This window comes from Malus domestica, chromosome 15 (assembly GCF_042453785.1).
Source record: "Malus domestica chromosome 15, GDT2T_hap1".
Lineage (NCBI taxonomy): Eukaryota > Viridiplantae > Streptophyta > Magnoliopsida > Rosales > Rosaceae > Malus > Malus domestica.
The window spans coordinates 18,734,593-18,754,096 of record NC_091675.1 but is presented as its reverse complement, the minus strand read 5'-3'; the positions used below and the strand labels follow the sequence as shown (position 1 = coordinate 18,754,096).

The 19,504-nt window shown below is 37.8% G+C and overlaps 1 protein-coding gene, 1 long non-coding RNA gene and 1 pseudogene across 3 annotated transcripts; 2 read left to right on the top strand and 1 right to left on the bottom strand.

Moving 5' to 3' along the window:
* Window positions 1–5,434: 5,434 nt before the first annotated feature.
* Window positions 5,435–5,926, bottom strand: LOC114821327 (uncharacterized). The gene has a single exon (XM_029093385.1). The coding sequence runs from the start codon at window positions 5,924–5,926 to the stop codon at window positions 5,435–5,437; it is 492 nt and encodes a 163-aa protein (XP_028949218.1).
* Window positions 5,927–10,971: 5,045 nt separating this feature from the next.
* On the top strand, window positions 10,972–11,729 carry LOC139187562 (uncharacterized). Its single transcript, XR_011576493.1, has 2 exons — window positions 10,972–11,365; window positions 11,533–11,729. It is a non-coding gene; the product is annotated as an uncharacterized lncRNA (long non-coding RNA).
* A 1,321-nt stretch (window positions 11,730–13,050) lies between these two features.
* LOC103400982 (glutamate receptor 3.6-like) lies at window positions 13,051–17,557 on the top strand (annotated as a pseudogene). Its single transcript, XR_011576492.1, has 6 exons — window positions 13,051–14,191; window positions 14,353–15,705; window positions 15,803–16,080; window positions 16,179–16,210; window positions 16,380–16,786; window positions 16,978–17,557. The product of XR_011576492.1 is annotated as a glutamate receptor 3.6-like (transcript).
* Window positions 17,558–19,504: the final 1,947 nt, after the last annotated feature.

Sequence of the window (19,504 nt, the reverse complement as noted above, 5' to 3'; positions counted from 1 at the left end):
GTTGACTGGCGATTCCAGGTTTTCCGGTCGACATTGTAGCGCCAAGCAAGGAAGGGGAGTTGGGGTACTGACACGTGTAAGCCTTTGTGGGAATGAGTTATTGGTAGTATTGTGGTGGTTCTTTAATCTTGGATCTCCTTAAGAGTTACCATTGGATTGTTTAGGTCATCTTCAATCGAAGGTTAGCTTTCTGATTCTTTAAGATTAATATTTTAATAAATAATACATGATCATATTTGTTTCCATATTCAACTGAGGGCCAAAGGGCCAAAGGGCCATATGGCTCGTTTTAGCCTTATCCCAAAAAACTGTTTCCAATCGAGGGTCAAAGGGCCAAACATAATTTATTATTTAAATTTAAAAACTTCAACAACTTAAATTTAAAAACAACAACAACTTAAATTTAAGAGTTAAACTCTGTTTACTACCCTCATGTTTCGTGGTTTTCAACATTTGGTACATCAAGTTTTTTTCGTTCCAGAGTCATACCTAGAGTGTAAATTTTGGGACAGTCTCGTACATCCGTTAGTCAAACTGTTAAGTCTTCCGTTAACTGATGAAATGGTGTCCACGTGGACACTGACTGGACGCCACGTGTTATTAAAAATATATTAAAATATTAAAAAAAAAAACCAAATCCCCTTCTTTCTTGCAACCCGCACCCTCCCCCAACTTTTCCCCCCTCCCTTCTTCTTCTTCCTTTCTTCCTCCCCCAACCTTCATTCCTTCTTCCCTGCAACCCGCACCGTCCCCCAGCTTTTTTTTCCCCTCTCTCTTCTTCTTCTTCCCTTCTTCCTCCCCCAATCAAATTTTAAACCCCTCAAAGCTAGGGGTGGGTTCGGTTCAAATCAGTTCGGTTTTTTGCCAAAACCGAAATTTCGGTTCGGTTCATTTTTTTTTTGTTCGGTTTCGATTCGGTTTCAGTTTTTTGTTTTTTTTTTCTTTTTAAAAACTGAAAAACATTGAAATTTTAAATTTTAACATCTCCAACACAATCATAACATAAGCATTCTAACTAGAATCAAAGACAATGAAAATAAACATTTAAAGTTGAACTAAAATCATCAATCAAGTCTTCCAAAGTCCAAACTAACAACCTCACAACAAAAAAATCGTACAAATGACTTAGAAAAGTTAAATTGTATGATGTTGTTCAAAGATCAGGGTTGTTTGCTTGTAACTGTATGTTGACAACTTGATTAGTAAAAGTAATGCATGGGTGGATTTATTTAGTGTGTGTTGGATTCTTTTCCATCACAAATTACGCAAGTAATCTACTCGAAATAAATGTTTATGGATTCTGTTACATGTTATATGAGAGTAGATTTGGAAAAGAAAGCTGGGGCAGAAGTAGATAGTACTATGGAGATGGATGTAGGTACTTCAGGAGGATGTTTGGTTCCGGAACCTTATATGAGGGAGAAATAATAGGTTAGGGTTTAGAGTTTTTATAGGCCTTTTTTTTAATATTTTGAGCTTAAAGTTTGGCAACACATTTGGTTTAGTACATTTTAACTTACAAATTGGGTTTATAAAATAATACTCAAAACAAATAATTAAATAAAAAAATTAATTTAATTAATTCGATTCGGTTTCTAGATCACTAAAATCGAAACCGAACCAAAAGAATTCAGTTCGGTTCGGTTTTTTCGGTTTCGATTCGGTTCGGTTTTCGATTTTTTTCGGTTTTCGATTTTTTTAACCCACCCCTACTCAAAGCTGCCATAAAATCCCATTTTCTTCTTCTCTCTGCTCAAAACCCCCAAAGCTTGCGTGCGCTTCCAACATCCAGGTTGCAGAAAACCAAAACCTTATGTCTCCATTCTAATGGCGGTAACCGCCCCGTGGCAGCCCAAGGAAGAAGGGTTCGCAGCGATCTGCGGGCTGCTGGAGCAGTAGATTTTGCATTCGGCTTCCTTCGCTGACAAGTCTCAGATTTGGCAGCAGCTCTAGCACTACTCTTAGTTCCCCGATTTCAATAACTACCTTGCTTTCATTCTCGCACGTGCCGAGGTATACTCCCCATCCCTCCACTTCCCCCCAATTGTGTATTCATTTCCAATTTGAGTCAGTAGGGTTTGTGTTTTTGCTTTTCAATTTTTTTTTTTTTTAGAGAGAGGGATGTAGAAGAAATTACAGAGGGAAGAAGGAAGGTGGGGGAAGGTTGGGGGAGACTAGTGGTGAATGAAGGCTGGGGGAGGGTGTGGGTTGCAAGGAAGAAGGAAAGTAGGGTTGGGGGAGGAAGAAAGGAAGAAGAAGAAGAAGAAGAAGAGAGAAAGGAAAAAAAAGCTGGGGGAGGGTACGGGTTGCAGGGAAGAAGAAGGGGATTTTGGGGTTTTTTCTTATATAATTTTTTTAATGACACGTGGCGACAAGTCATTGTCTGTGTGGGTACCACGTCATCAGTTAACGGAAGACTTAACAGTTTGACTAACGAATGTATGAAACTGTCTCAAAATTTATACTTTAGGTATGACTCTGAGACGAAAAAAACGTGATGTACTAAATGTTGAAAACCACGAAACATGAGGGTAGTAAACAGAGTTTAACCCTAAATTTAAAAACAACAACTTAAATTTAAAAACTACAACTAAAATTTAAAAACTATAAATTAAATTTAAAAACAACATTAACTTAAATTTAAAAACTACAACAACTTAAATTTAATATCCATAATCAATATCATCTTCATCATCCACCATTGTAGGAGTATAGTCAGAGGTAAACAACTGCCGCCAGATCATAATATCTTTTTTTTTCCTATCAAAATAGGCCTTACTCATTGAAGTGTAATTCGAAGTGTTCATTTCCATATTCTTATCATTCATCTCTTATTGTATTCGTTTGGCCCGTTCTTCATGCCTACGGTTCATTTCTTCCGCATCAATGGCATTTTGCTCCGCCATTAATCGCAATGAGGCCGCCACTTCCTGTTGAGCGGCGTAATCATCATTTGCCTTACCCTTTTCCTTCAACCTTTCGGGCCTTGTTTCGTCCCATAGCCCTAGGTATGAAACCTTTGTTGAATGGTAGGAGATCCATCTCCGTCCATATCTACAACTAAGGATGCAGTTCCGAACACCAACGTAGGACCTACTCTATGTTGAGGTGGATCTTCAAATAACACCCATCCTTTACAAATTTCCCAACAACCGTGAAACTGAAAGGGTTTCGAGTTTCCATCCATATAAAATTCCTTCGCTTGGCGTACCTAGAAAATACAATTACAAAAATTAAAGGAAATTAATTTATGAAATTAAATGTAATATGTTGATGCACAAAACCAGAGGTCTTGGAACAACGTAAATTCGACCGTGAATCCGTAAGAAAGTAAAGAAGACAAGATGTATCATGGTTCACCCCCAATGTTTGGGCTACGTCCACACTGATGTTGATTGTATTTCTCTTCTCTGTATGAATGGGTTACAAAGGTGAGGTGGAGTCTCCCAGAGAAAGAGAGAGTTTGAGATAGCTATCTGTTTGTGAGGATGAGAGCTTGAGGTTTGTGAGGGTGATGAAGCCCTTTTATAGAATAAGGGTTATTCTCCCTTTTTACATATTTGCCCATTCATTTATTACATAATTACATTTGAGTCACTCGAGTATTTATACGAGATCTAAATACGGAGGCCCTAAGTATGGTACAAACAGTAGTCCCCCAAGTCTTCAATCAAGAGAGTCTTTTGGCTGAAGACTTGAAATTCAGTCCATGTGTGGGCCGAAGTAACTAGATGTCGTCTAGAACTGATACTCGATATGAGGCGGTGCTCAATTTGAAATGATGCTCAACTAGAAGTAGCACATGTTGCGAGGCTGCTCGGCTTGTGGCTTATGTTGCCTTTGGTTGGCTCGGCTTGTGGCGTTGAAGGTGAGAGAATCCCTTTTATAGAATAAGGGCTCGCTCCTCAATACATAAATGATGGGCTAGAGTTGATGCTTGCGTCGATGTGGTTGCTCAGCTGGCGGTGATGCTCTCTAATGAAGGTGAGGGAGTCCCTTTTATAAAATAAGGGCTCGCTCCTCAGTACATGAATAATGGGTGCTCTCTAATGAAAGTGAGGGAGTCATTTTTATAGAATAAGGGCTCGCTCCTCAATACATAAATGATGGGCTAGAGTCCCCCAAGCATTTTTCATGAGGCCTAGTTGTGGAAGCCCAATATATGGTACATAGTGTAGTCCCCCAAGTCTTCAGTTAATAGAGCTGTTAGATGGAGACTTCAAATTGAATCCATGTATGGGCCGAAGTGGCGATTGTTCAGAGGTGGTATTTGTATACCATGCACTGAAGCTTTGTAGGTGAAGCTTTGCAAGTGAAGCTTTGAAGCTGGAGCTTTGAAGCTGGAGCTTTTGTAAATGAAGCTTTTGAAGCTGGAGCTCTCGAAGCTGGAGCTCTGTAAATGAAGCTTTCGAAGCTGATTAACATGAGTGATGCTCATGAATGTTGACATGAGTGATGCTCATGAATGTTGACATGAATGATGCTCATGAATGTTTATGTATGATTGACATGAGTGATACTCATGTATAATTTTGAAGTACTGGACGTACTTTTGATCACCTGGTTGGTGATAATAGCGGCAGGTTGCCGAATAATTTTTTGTAGTACTGGACGTACTTTTGATCACCTGGTTGGTGATAATAGAGGGCCTGGCTCTTTTGGGCATATGGGTTTCGCCCTTCACATAACATTCCAGCCCATTATTTTGGGCTTGCCATTATTTATTTATTTATTTATTTTATTATTAACCTCTGATGGGGTTATACAGATGTCTTCAAAAGATAAGAAAAATAAATCACATCATTCAAAAATAAATCCGACCCTCTGCTCAATGGGTCACGCCCATAATTCCATTTTCTGCATGCCATCACCACCGCAATTATGTCTGTTTCTTTTTATCTTTTTTTGTTTTCTGTTTTTGCTTTCTGCTTTTCTTGATCTCCCCGCTCCTTCTCTGTCCACCCATGTTGCTTTGCAAGGTATCTTTTGCTTTTCTTGATCTCCCCGCTCCTTCTCTGTCCACCCATGTTGCTTTGCAAGGTATCTTTTGCTTTTCTTGATCTCCCCGGGGTCTCATGTAAACTCCTTGAATATCTCCACACAAAGCTGGCAGTTCATACTGCTCTAATAACACTTCATGCAAGACCAAATTTCATTGCTTCCCTAGCAGTCTTCAAAACGGGGCTATGAACAGGGTCGAGAGCAATGAAGGCTTCGACGTCGGAGTCGGACCAGGGAGGGAGAGGCTTGTCCCACTTAACGAACTTGGAGTAGTTGGTGGCGAAGGAGAATCATTCGCAACAGAAATCCTTGTAACCCTCCCAATGCTCACTGACGAAGGACTTAGAAAGATGGGGTGATGAAGAATCAGTCAGTGTACTGTTTAGCAGACACAGTTGCTGCTGATTTTGGCCCACATCTAGATTTGGATGCATTAAGGACTGAGAGAAAGAGAAGAGAGGTTGTCTGCGCCCCAACAATAATCCAGAGACGGAGGCTGAAGATCGAGGTCTGCTCGGAAAGTTGGTCGCCCAGGTGACAAAAAAGGGCCATAGATTACCTTTCCCAGGCCGGTTAATCCATCCCTGAGCTTTGGGATGACTAAAACGTGAACAGGAGCCTGCAGATTGATATCACGAAATGTCAAGATCAGATCATCCTCATATACAATGCTTGATGGGATTTCCTTAGATATGATCTTGTCAAATATTTTTGGAGCTCTAGTGTCGGCATTCACTGCAGCTACCTTTGCAGTAGCCTCCTCGTTGTTTGTAGCGCTAACACGGCACATGGATCTGTGAGAGTGCAGAGGAAGAAGGGAAGTTGTGAAATTGGTGTTGGAGGCTTTCATTGTCACAAAAGCTCTCACAGTTGTTGCTGCACAATTCCTAAACAGTGAGAATGAGGTGACTGCAGCAGTAGCCATTGGAATTTTCACTGCCTTTTCGAGACTCAGGTTTGGAGGCTAAGACGGCGGCGTTTCGCTCCTCGTCCTGCTTGTCGAGAATGAAAGAGGCTGATCCCCACCACATTTATGCCTACGTGGAGGGTTGAGTGGGTCGTCACTTTTTCGAATTGATAGAAAATCAATGGCAAATCTGCTGGGAACTGTTGTGGTGAGGTTTCGGTGAGTGTAATTAAGCACTTTAAACAACTTGGGTTTTTGCAGATTCACGGTAGAGGTATGAAAAATTGAGAGAGAACCGACATAGTTTTTCGTGTCGTTTCCCACAGACGGCGCCAAATGTTGATGCACAAAACCGGAGGTCTTGGAACATGGTAAATCCGACCGTGAATCCGTAAGAAAGTAAAGAACACAAGATGTATCGTGGTTCACCCCAATGTTTGGGCTACGTCCACACTGATGTTGATTGTATTTCTCTTCTCTGTATGAATGGGTTACAAGGGTGAGGGGGAGTCCCCCCCAGAGAAAGAGAGAGTTTGAGAGAGCTCTCTGTTTGTGAGGATGAGAGCTTGATGTTTGTGAGGGTGAGGAGGCCATTTTATAGAATAAGGGCTCTCTCCCTTTTTACATATTTGTCCCTTCATTTATTACATAATTACATTTGAGTCCCCCGAGTATTTATACAAGATCAAAATACGGAGGCCATAAGTATGGTACAAACATAATATAATTAAATATATTTAAAAAAATTAAGGGAAAGTAATTCATGAAATTAAATGTAATATTAAATATATTTACAAAAATTAAAGGAAAGTAATTCATGAAATTAAATGTAATATAATTAAATATTTAAATTAAATTATGAAAACACTTACTTCGTCGTAGTAGTTAGCGCCGCCTTCATGTCTACTTGCGGTTGCTAACAGTGCTTAATGTCATTTGTTCAAACTTGGCTGAAAATGTTTCTTCCATCTTGAAGAACAACTCTCGTGGTTTTGGATATTCGGTGGAGTGGTGCATTCGTAGAACTCTAAGTATTTTTTGGACAAACGAGTCCAAACACCTTCACTTGTTTGAGAACTCCCCCTCACACTATCTTCTGACACCCATCTATAAGCCCTACAAAAAGCTTCATCTTCTTTTCGGGTCCAAGCCCTACCTTTCATTGTAGATGAGGCCATTTGAAAATTATTGGAAAAAGTGAAGGAAAGATTATTGGAAGATGTAAGAAAATATAATGTGAAGAATTGAAATAGAATGAAGTGAGATAGTATGGAATGATGAAAATTATGTGAGAAATGGTGTAGGAATGATTTAGGTATTTATAGGGAAAAAAAAGGGAATGTTTTAAATTTATACAAAAAAAATTGGCCCAACAACAAAAAAAAAAGAATCCAATGGTAACTGACGTCAGCTAGTCGTTGTATTTCAAATTTTGGCCTACAATTCGTGTCGGATATAACCGACAGGAATAAGTACAATGCTATCGACTATAACTGACAGGAATAATGAAATTCTGGCCCAGCCCGGGGTTGGCTGGCTAGCTAGTTTGGGCCAGCCGGTTGGCCCTTTGACCCTTTTTTGTCCAGTAAGGCCCACGAGCCCTTTGGCCTAGCCCTCTGTTGGAGACAGTTTTCGGGTTATTTTTGGCTATCTGGACCATTCGGTTGGAGATGGCCTTACACTTCATCCCTCTACTATGTCACATGCAAATTTGGTTTATATCACGAAAACAATGAAAAAGATATTTGCATAATTAGTACATTTTTAATGAAAATTAACGAAAAGAGCTTTAAAATTTTAAATTTAAATAAAAAAAACATTCAACTAACATTATTTAAAAGTTAGAACAAAAAAATTGTAAAATGTTAAAAGACAATAATTCTCGCATAACAAGGAGTAAGATTCTCTCCCTTCTTATTCTCATCTCATTCCTTTCTCTTTTCTCACACTTTTCTTTTTGTCTTTATCACTCAATATAAGATATTGGCTTAATCGTAATCATTTAATGTGAGAGAAGAATCATCCTTAACACCTTTGATCAAAGACCAAAGTCTCACGCGGCCATAGGGGTGGGCATAAAAACCGTGGACCACGAAACCGAATCAAACCACGACAACATAAACCGTAAAAAAAACATGTTGATAAAAAAATGTCAACATAGGTTCAAGAACCGGATCGAAACATTCTTACCGTTTTCGGTTCCGATTTTCACTGCACCGAACTGATTTGTGAATATAAAGAAATAAAGAAATAAAGAAATATAATAATTTTATACATGTGTCACTAAATGAGTGGTCAAAATCAAACTAATTTCACCTAGTACGACTGCATGAGAGCATTTCTCAATTAAGTTTTACTTTCACCTACTGAACAGCCTCAATCCTTCGATGCCTCACTCACCCTCGCCCTCAGTTCTCACCCTCACTTCACCTATCACCCCTTAGTTACCTTTGAGTTACAACTTGCCAAATATTAGCTTCTTTCCTTTTAAATGCTGGATGGGAGTTAGCCCCAGTTTGGGGTTGAGGTGATTTTAAAAAAAGCTCCTATGAAAAAAAGCTGGGAGTGTTTTTGGTGTTTGGTAAACTTAAAAAAAATGGCTTATTTTGGAAGCTGCTGTGAGAATAAGCTGAAATCAAAGGAAAAAGTTGAAGCTGCAATTTGTAGCTTTGGAAAACTGTCTTTTTTTCAAAGCACATAGAACTACAGTGCTCCTTTAATGAAAAGATCCACTATCAGACTGCTTTTTTTTTTCCAAAAGCACTTTTACAAAAAAGTTTACCAAACACTCTGCTGATTTATTTCACAGCCGCTTATTCTCACAGCAGCTTTTTTTCAAAGCACATCAATACCAAACCAGCCCTTAATAAGGTGCTTGTAACTTACAGTACATTAACAGGGACTACAAATGCTAAGAAATATAGTGGTTGTAGAGTGTCGTTTTCTTTTGAGATTTTCCATGTGATCCTTTAGGCGTGGTCGTTGTTAACTAATAACTAGTTGACAGGAAATAATGGTTATATTTGAGACTCTTACGGAATCAATTATAAAAAAACAAGCAAATTTTGAATACCATTTTGATTTGGTATCAAAAGATTTAGTATTTAGAACCATAGTTCGGCATAAACCAAACTCGGAACTGGCATGAACTAAACCGTACGATTTTAGTAATAAATTTAACTAGAATTGCACCAAACCGGACCGTTGATATTTTCCGATTCCGGTTTGAGGGTGGAAGCAGGCCGAATCGAACCGCCCACCCCTACGCGGCCACGAGGTAGGAGGAGGTTTGGCCAATAGGTCTCCGATGCCTAAGTTAGTATCTCTGAAAAGAATGAGTGTTTAGGGCATGTATGCGTAGTAAAAGCTTACCAAAGTTTGGTGAAGATGAGGTATTTACAGGAAGATATTTGGCCTATATGTAGGGTTTTGCCTTACACTTGGTGACTTCCCATTAGATAAGGTTATGTCATCCGTAGGATGAATGAGTAAATATATTACCAAGATATTAATTAGATAATAATATTTTGGGATAATGATGTAAGCATCCTTAATTGATTGTGATGATGATTCCTTACTTGATTGAGTTGATCTTCAATTGAGAATGTATTAAAGGCAGTATTTGGTAATTAATCATATCTTTAATGCATTTGACTTTTCCATGTCACGAGCAGAGGAGCATTGAGCAGTCATAGTCCACTGCTTGAATTTTCAGGGATGTTGAGCTACGAGTGGGAATATTTCTGTGCCCTACCCATTTAATAAGGGCAATCTAGTTTTCTTCAGGATAAAGTCTATGTGTCATCTCTAATTTTTTTTTGATTATTTTTTGCTCTACATTAACTTGCCTTGGTTGTTGGCAGTTTTTTTTCAAAGTGGAATATGGAATATGTATATGACAAATGAATTGACTTTAGTTTGAATGTATGTCTTTGAATTGACTCTAGTGGAATATGGAATATGTATATGACAAATGAATTGAAATTTAAAATACGTTTGACAAAAAAAAAAGAAATTTAGAATACTTTATAACCAAAAAGAGCTTCTTCACCACCATTAAAAAAAAAACAAAAAAACAACGTCTTTTTTAGTCGAGAAAATATAACTTGTAGTTTAGTTTATTTATATCTTTGACAATTCATTCAAACTAAAGTTAAAATAACTGTTGTCCAATTAAAATAAGCATGGTTTCTAAAACTCAAAATAAAAATTTTCACTTTTTTAATTGTAAAATTATTACTTAGTGGAAAAAATAAAGACGATAAAACGTCAGTCTCCCAACAATCTTTCAATGATCGTACTTACCAATGACAATCATTCAAGCCCTGCAACCGTTACAAGAAATAAAAATTAATGTAAAGTTATTGAAATACGATTATCTAATTGAACTGGTTCAAGTGTTATAACATGTGAACTGACCATACAACGGTTGATTTGTACATTAAGTTATAGTATTAGTATATCACTAAATATACGGTCTTATATAAAACATAAACGAACTGATCATACGACGCAATTGCGCTTCACTACCGGAAAAAAAGAAGCCCTCTTTGTCTTGCAACTTTCTATCTTTTCCTTTTTCATGTGTAATCCAAAGCATCATATACTTTAGTACAACCGAATTCCAAATAGGGCAGACAGTAAGGAGGGAAAGAGATCCTCTCCAGATCTCTTCTACCAAGATCATCAAATCAAGTAATCGGAGTCTTTCAAAATTCTTCCAACAGCCCACTTGTTTTGATATCTTAAAATGTGTAATAATTTATTACCGTTGAGTGAAATTTAAAAAGCTCAAATCACTTGATTCGATGACTTTAATAGAAAAGATTTTCTCCGAATCTCTTTCCAGTATGGAGAATCTACACCAAATATGAAGCCAAAGACAAGAAACAAAGTCGGTTCAAGTGGAAAATTACAATCCAAGAAAAGAAGGCATGGACATTATTGCCTCATTATTGACTCGTCTTTTTCGCTTTATGGGTCGTTTCAATTTTTAATGAATGAGAGGTGGGCGCCGCAAGAAGCTGCCACAAGAGAAATGTGTAAGCCTTGATTGGAGAATTGAATTATAGTTGAATGTTTGTATGAACCTCTCTTCTGCAGTAAATATCCTTGTTTGAGTCTCCTAAAGAGTATATCCCAGTTATTGTATAGGTTTTATACGTGAGTGGTATCAGAGCCTTCCTCTTGTAGGTGGCTCAAGCAAAGTTTTCCCTCATAGTTTGAGTATTCCTTGTTACTCAGATTCTTAGTATGCTCTGCAGTTGCAGTATAAGCCTGATCTTCTGCATCAGAACTGAATCTTAGTCAATTTTTTGTAAAGAATGTCCTTCGTCCCTTAAGCACCCTTAGGAGTTGGTGAACACAAGGGCGGTAGCAAAGGTTGGTGTTGTAAGTCCCTACGAGGTGTTTCGAAGTCTTCATGTTTGAGGCCGCATTGGTTTAAATCCTCTTAAGGTATCTAGTGTTGGTAGGAATCATGAAAGAACCCAAGCTGAGCCCGTTTATACTATCAATGATAGGACAATAAAATATTTATGCATCATTGAGTATTGTTATGAAAAAACTTGACTATTTTAGAGTATTAATAACAATTCCTGATAATATCATAATCCTTTTTGCAGATAGCGCTTTAACGAATGACGAGAAGGAAAAATGCTTATGAAATCTGGTGAGGATTGTTGGGAGAGTACACAACTCTAACACAAGTGTTGGAGAGACAACACAAGTAAACAAATTACTTGTATTACACACACAAAATATTACAACACTCACAAGGACACAACTTTAGAAGCAATGACACTCACTCACTTTCTAAAAACACACTCTAGATCACTCACACTCCTACATGACTATTCTTGCTTCTCACTCTCACTTGGTTGCCTACTACTACTACTTGATTTCTTGATTGGTTGGTCGGTTACACCACACCCATATTTATAGGTGGCCTTGCCGACTATCCTATTGCCCCACCGATATGTGCTATACATAATACTAATCTTCTTGTTATTCTAGAACCAGCCTACCGACATGGACTTTTTCTTATGACCACACATTTGTTATAATCATAGTCTGAAATATCAATAATATCGACGAAATATCGAGGATATTTCGGTTTTTTCGAATCACAGATATTTCGGAACATATCCATGTACATATCGTACAAATATCGATGATAATATCGGAAAATATCGATGTCGATAATTTCGCTCACACTTCAGCAATATTTTGTCAAAATATCGGTGTAATATCGCTAAAATATCGATGTAAAGGAAGGAAAAAAAAACAAGAAAAAAGAAGAAAAAAAGGGAAAAAAAGAAAAAAGAAGAAAAAAAGGGAAAAAAGGGAGGAAAAAAAAAACACAAAGAGGATTTGAACCCCTCCCATTTTGCTCCTCCAACACCTTAACCACAATATATCACTTACGTTTTAGTGATAATATGATAAAATATTTATATTTATTAATTTATATGAGTGGCATGTTAACAATTACATGCAAAACTATTTTGGGGATTTATCATTTGACGAATACTCTTCACAATAAACTTACTCTACACATAGAGATGATGAAGATAGTGAAAAATTTGAACCTCATAGGAACTTTATGTGGTACTAAATCACTCATGTATCTTACCATGCAATGTATAAAGTGTAAAATATTGTAGTAAATCATTATATATAAATGGTGTGTTTAATCTTTTTTTCATTGATTACTACATATTTTCTACACTCACAGTGTTTGCTAGCTCGCTGTATAATCAACTTAAATCAGTTAAATCCATCATGTAATGCATTTCCTTCTAATTTGTTTTTATAAACTAATAGATAATTGACTAAATAAACATTCTCCAAAGTTTCAATAAAAATTTCCAAGTTTTTCTTACAATTTCCGTGGTTTTTATTCAATTTTTATGGATATCGATAATATCCTGATATTTCCATCGAAATTTCCATGTTTTTGGACTACCGATATTTTCGATATCATCGATATTTTATACCATGGTTATAATAGCTAGACAATTCTAGCTTGTTCCCACCGACACACTCATGCTAGAACATTCTAGCATATGCATGCTTTCTCCATTGTTTCTTCATCATGAGCCAGTCTTTATTATTTGGGCTGGTGTTGTACTTTTAACAAGGGTTTGATCCCTACTAATTCTCTTTTCCCCTAACATTCAACTATCTAACCTGATCCTTAAAACAGTGGTGATCAACACTTCCCGGAGAGTGGGGATTAATCAAGTCCATTCCATTGGATAATAATATATTAGTTCCCCCTCCCAATATTCCCATTCCCATGGTTGCTGTCTAATATTGGTGACAAGATTTTTTATGAAAAAGATAATAGTATTTGTAAACCGTTCAAAAAACCTTTGCCTTTTGCTAGTTGTTGAGTTAGGTTGCTTTTTTAGTTTTCATGGTTTAAGAATTCCAAGGTATAGTTTTTCATATTTGTAGATTCGTGTTTGTTATCAGCTACTTTCCCCAAAAACAAGATATTTTTCTTCGACACCATGTACACTCTCAAATTTTCACACCAGCTGATGTCCCCGCAGACTTCAAGCTTCTTTTCCAGTGCTGTTTTGGTGCTTATATAACCATTTGGTCATTCTGCACAACACACTGGCCATTTCTGGACTTAAAAATACGAAATCTTCATACTTGTCCTTCTCATGGAGCTCATACGTATGTGCTTGGCTTGAGTGATGATAAATAATGTAAGCTTTAATCATTATTCGTTATGCCCTTCAGATTGATCGTATTCATGTTTGATTTATTAGATATTTTTGGATAACATGCATGTGTTTTTGGAGCATGTTCTGTTGTTTTTGTTGTAATTTGGCTTTCTATACAAGCGATCGTCTAAACTACTCTAATATGCAGAGAGGGGGTTCAAACTTGTGTGCAAGGAAGGGGTGAGCACACTACCCTAGCCAACCTAGTCAACTGGTTTAACTCGTTGTTTCCTCTTTCGGAGCTCAAACATGTCCTTTTGTAGTTTGAATATCAACATGTATCTAGCCTTGCTTCTGTTATTTGTAGTTTTCTACAGTGGCTGTTCTTCTAGTGGACTTAGTCCTACTAATGTCACTGCAAGACCTGATGTTGTGAACATCGGCGCGATGTTCACTTTTGATTCTGTCATTGGAAAAATTGCAAAACTTGCAATAACTCTTGCAGTTGAAGATGTCAATTACGATCCAGAAGTTCTCAATGGAACAAAGCTGACACTTAAAATGAAAAACACCAAATCCAATGACTTTCTAGGCATCATTGAAGGTACAAGCTTTTTTAACTTTCCCATGTTTTTTCCCTATTACACAAGTCAAGTAATCAAATTGCTCAGTTCAGTTTTCAAAAAATTGAACACTGAAACCTGAAAACGAAATGGTTATCAAACAACCCCGAAGATTTTACTAATTTTTCGTGTTCCTTCACAGCTTTGCAGTTCATGGAGAATGACACGGTAGCCATAATTGGCCCCCAATTCTCAGCAACAGCTCACGTAATCTCAGACATAGAGGATGAGTTAAAAGTCCCTTTACTATCATTTGCAGCAACTGACCCAAATCTGTCTCCAAATCAGTTCCCATTCTTTGTTCGAACAACAAGGAGTGACCTCTTTCAGATGGCTGCAGTGGCAGACCTTGTTGGCTACTATGAGTGGAGAGATGTCATAGCAATATATGTAAATGATGATTTCGGGCGGAATGCCATTGCTGCCTTGAGGGACAAGCTATCCGAAAACCGCTGTAAAATTTCATACAAGGTACCTCTGAGCCCCAAGGCAACCAAAGACGAAATCAGAAAGGCACTGATTAGTGTGTCTTCAATGGAGTCTAGGATTGTGATCCTGCACCTTTATACCAGTTGGGGTTTACAAGTGCTCACCGAAGCGCAAAGCCAAATGATGATGTCGAGTCCATACGTGTGGATTGCCACTGATTGGTTTTCCACTATAATAGATTCAGAACCTTCCTTGCCTTTTGCAGCAACAAATGACATTCAAGGGGTTCTCACATTCAAAATGTACACACCAGAGTCAGAACTCAAAAAGAAGTTTAAATCGCGGTGGAGCAACTTGACTGTTGCAAGGAGGGTGAATGGCTCTTCTTTTGGGTTAAATGCGTATGGTATATATGCCTATGATTCTGTATGGCTTCTTGCGCATGCCCTTGACTCATTTCTCTCGTGGGGGAAATATTTCCTTTGCAAATGACTCAAATTTGCACGAATTACGAGGAGGGAAGTTGAACCTTGATGCTTTGAGCATGTTTAATGGTGGCAGCCAGCTGCTCCAAAGCATTTTAGAGGTTAATACAACTGGATTAACCGGGCAAATTAAGTTTACTCCAGACGGAAATTTGATTAATCCTGCATTTGAAGTGATCAATGTGATCGGCACAGGGACTAGGACTATTGGTTATTGGTCCAATTCTTCTGGCCTGTCGCTTGATCCACCTGATAAGTCTCAAAGGAAGCTGCACTCTAATGGTTCCAGCACCGATACTCAATGATTATACAGCGTCATCTGGCCCGGACAAACAACTCAGAAGCCTCGCGGGTGGGTTTTCCCCGACAACGGAAGAAAGCTCAGGATTGGAGTCCCCGATCGAGGTACCTTCCGCGAATTTGTAGGCGTAAAAGGCACTGAGTTCACTGGCTATTGCATTGAGGTCTTTCAAGCCGCCTTAAATGAGTTACCATATGGTGTCCCATACAAGTTTGTAGCTTTCGGGGATGGTATAACAAACGCTGAAAGTAAGGAACTTCTGCACAGGGTCCAAATTGGTGTAAGTATAAACTTCATGTCACAAATCAAAATTATTTGACTTCATTTACCTGACATCAGTATGATTATTAATTTTTCGGGTTTCAATCTTTATGCAGGAGTTGGATGGTGTGGTGGGAGATATTACAATCACCACTAGCAGAACAAAGATGGTGGATTTCACACAGCCATACATTGAGTCTGGTCTAGTTGTGGTTGCTCCAATTAGGAAGACGAACTCTAGTGCTTGGGCATTTTTGAGGCCTTTTAGTCCAATGATGTGGGGTGTCACAGGCATTTTCTTCCTAGTTGTGGGAGCAGTTGTTTGGATTTTGGAGCGTCGGACCAACGAGGATTTTCGAGGCCGTCCGAGAAGACAATTTGTCACAATTATTTGGTAAGTTCTTTAATCCACATCTCCTAATGCAAAATTGAACTCTGTTAACTGTGCTAATATAATTCTTGTTTGTTTTTTTGGGGGGGGTGGCTTTGCAGGTTTAGCTTTTCAACTCTGTTCTTCTCCCAGAGTACGTGAAATGCACAAAGAACATTACCTTTTGTTAATTTTACTTATATATCAACATAGGCGTAGTCAAGGTGGATAGAGCCGCGTTCTCCCCACTCTGCGTCTAAGTTTGAATAAAAGAATTCTTACTTACAAACTGTCTGATCTTTTTCCTTGGTAACATTATGCAGATGAAAAAACCGGCAGCACGCTTGGTCGATTTGTGCTTATCATATGGCTATTTGTGGTTCTAATAATCAACTCAAGCTACATTGCTAGACTGACATCAATCCTCACTGTCGAGCAGCTTTCTTCACCTGTTAAAGGGATTGAAAGTCTGGTAAACGGCAATGATCCCATTGGTTTCCCAAGGGGTTCGTTCGCTGAAAACTACTTAACCGATGAGCTGAACATACACAAGTCAAGACTTGTGCCTCTTAACTCCCCAGAAGAATATGAGAAGGCCTTGAAAGATGGTCCTAGTGCAGGCGGTGTTGCTGCTGTGATTGATGAGCGTGCATACATGGAGCTCTTCCTCTCCGTTCGATGTGGATATAGTATAGTAGGTCAAGAATTCACCAAAATGGGATGGGGTTTCGTAAGTATCATGTCCCTTCGTATCATTCACAAAAGTACATGACGTTTATTTTAATATAAACTTTTCGTTGCATATCTCTAGTTTGATATGTTATGTTGTCCTATATATTAATATTCGATAGCATGACAACATAATGTATCACACTGGCTAAAACTCGAATATTCGTATAATAATAGTGTCATTCGTTTTAGGCCTTTCCAAGGGACTCGCCTCTTGCAATTGACATGTCAACTGCGGTGTTGAAACTATCGGAGAAGGGAGATCTTCAAAAGATTCATGACAAATGGCTGAAGAAAAGTGCTTGCAGTGCAGAAGGAGCAAAGCAAGCCGTAGACCGTCTTTCGTTGAGTAGCTTTTGGGGCCTCTTTCTGCTGAGCGGCATAGCTTGCTTTCTGGCTCTTGTTCTTCATGTTCTTCGCATGGTGCACCAGTACTACAGGCATTATGATTCCGACTGCGAGAGCTCACAAGCGAAAAGCCTTCGATCCTTCATCTCGTTTGTAAATAAAAGGGAAGAGGAAGTGAAAAGCAGAACCAACAGGAGGACTGAGAAGGCTTCAAATAAAATAGTGCATGATCAAGATAGTAGTTCCATTGATGGTTTGAGTCAAAGTGTTTAAACAAATGAAGAGTCCCTCTTTTGCTAAGCCAAAAAGCCTAAACATCAGAAACTTAATTTAGTACTGTAATTAGTATAAAATTAAATCACTTGATGTAAGTTTAATTCAAACAAACACTTTTGTCATAGACAAATAGATAGTTATTATATAAGTGTGTGGGAAGATGTTATGAGTTCAAATCTCATAATCGACGATTGTTTATTTAAAAAATCTATTTTTTATCAAGAAAAAAATTATTAAAACTTAACAAATCTCTAATACAACTACTTCTCAGACAATCAAATTTAAAGGTCTCCATGGCCAATAAAGGAAGACAATAATCCCAGAAATGTGGGTTAGCAACATGGACACCCATATGAGCTAGCTCCTCTACCATGAAATTTGCTTCCCTGAAGATGTTGCTTCCAACTGATATAGTGAATTTAGAAGCTAGGCATTGATATCCACGACAATAGGTTTAAGATGCCAAGGGAGCATCCAAACACCTTGCACCACTTGGATGACCAGCTTGGAATCCCCTTCCACAACAGTTTCTTCACACCTTTGCGCTTGGCGAAAATAAGCCCTTCCTTAAAGCAACAGCCTCCGTAGTTGATATGGAGGCACCATCGAGGTTCAACGCACCAGCTCCAACTGGTTGCCCCTCCTCATTTCTAAGAACAAAAGTGGTTGCCGTTCTCTCCAAACTAATTGACCCATCGAAGTTTAACTTCACATAGCCTTGAGGAGGAGGATGCCAACTTATTGAAAAGAGCTATAACAAATTTACCTTTCTTAAGGGAGTAATTACCTTGGTGTGCACTTTGGTCCATCAATTCATTATTAAAATTTAATACTTAAGACTTCTTATTTAAGTGAATAAAAATAATACTAGACTAGTACTAAGTGACGAATTTCATTTTTTATTAAAAGGGAAAATTGTAGAAACAAAACTTGGGACTATTACGCAAGTGCCCCCCAATTTGAAAACCATGAGAACACCTATGCCTAAATTGGCGCAAAATTTTAGAAACTATTTACCATCAAAATCTCTTAAAACATCATCTTTTTTAATTTTAAGGAAAATTAATGAAAATAGCTTGAAAACTTAGAGTTTTAACGATAAAGACAAAATAAAGGGTAAAATGAATAGTATCAGAATTGACTTTTTAATATAAAAATATGATTTATTCGTACTGGGAGTTTTTCGTTAAAGTTTCTTTAATTTTATTTATATGAAGAATGCTACAGTATGTTTATGAAATATCGACAACGTCGTTTATTCTTTATATAAACTTAGACTAGTAACACCACATGATGATTAGTGTTGTGGTAGGTGACATCAATAAACAGCATAAGCCAAATAAAGATGATGGATTTTAGTATCCGCTACAGGTATTGACGTCACACAAGCCAAGTAAAGATGATGGATTTTAGTATCCACTACAGGTATTGACGTCACAAATGCATTATGCCCCTTATCATCACAGGCCATGGCGGTCAGTATTGACCTTTGGTGGTCAGCATGGGTTGACTACTTAGGCCACATTATTCACATGTCACGCTCTCGACCCTTCACAACTACTACATTAATAAAACTTAAATTACATTGCTGATTATCTTTTTAGTATAACTGAAAATGTAGTCATTTAGTACTATGGTCTAGTGATATTCCTTTTCACTTGTAAATGAGAGGTTTTAGGTTCAATTTTCACCAAAGGCGAATTTGAACCACATTGTTGCTAACTCATTGTGAGGCTTAGTATACCCCATTCTCTTTTAGTGGAGATAATATCGTTTGCGAAAAAAAAAACAACTAAAAAAGTATTAAGTACCGAAAATTCTCGAACTTTTTTGTGTCATTTCAAATTGCTCTCAACCATTTTAAACATTTCAAACTAGTACTCAATCTATTAAAAATGTTACATCAATTAAGTCCCAGTTAAATTTTTGTTAAATTAATTAGGGCTTTCTTTGTCTCTAAATTCAATAGAAGGTCATGGAAGCATGACCTCCACTAAGTAATAGTAACCACCACGCCCATCAGGTCATCACATTCAAACCCAACGTCCAATCACCAACTCTACCCTACAACTTAAGAACATCAAGAAGAAGGTCA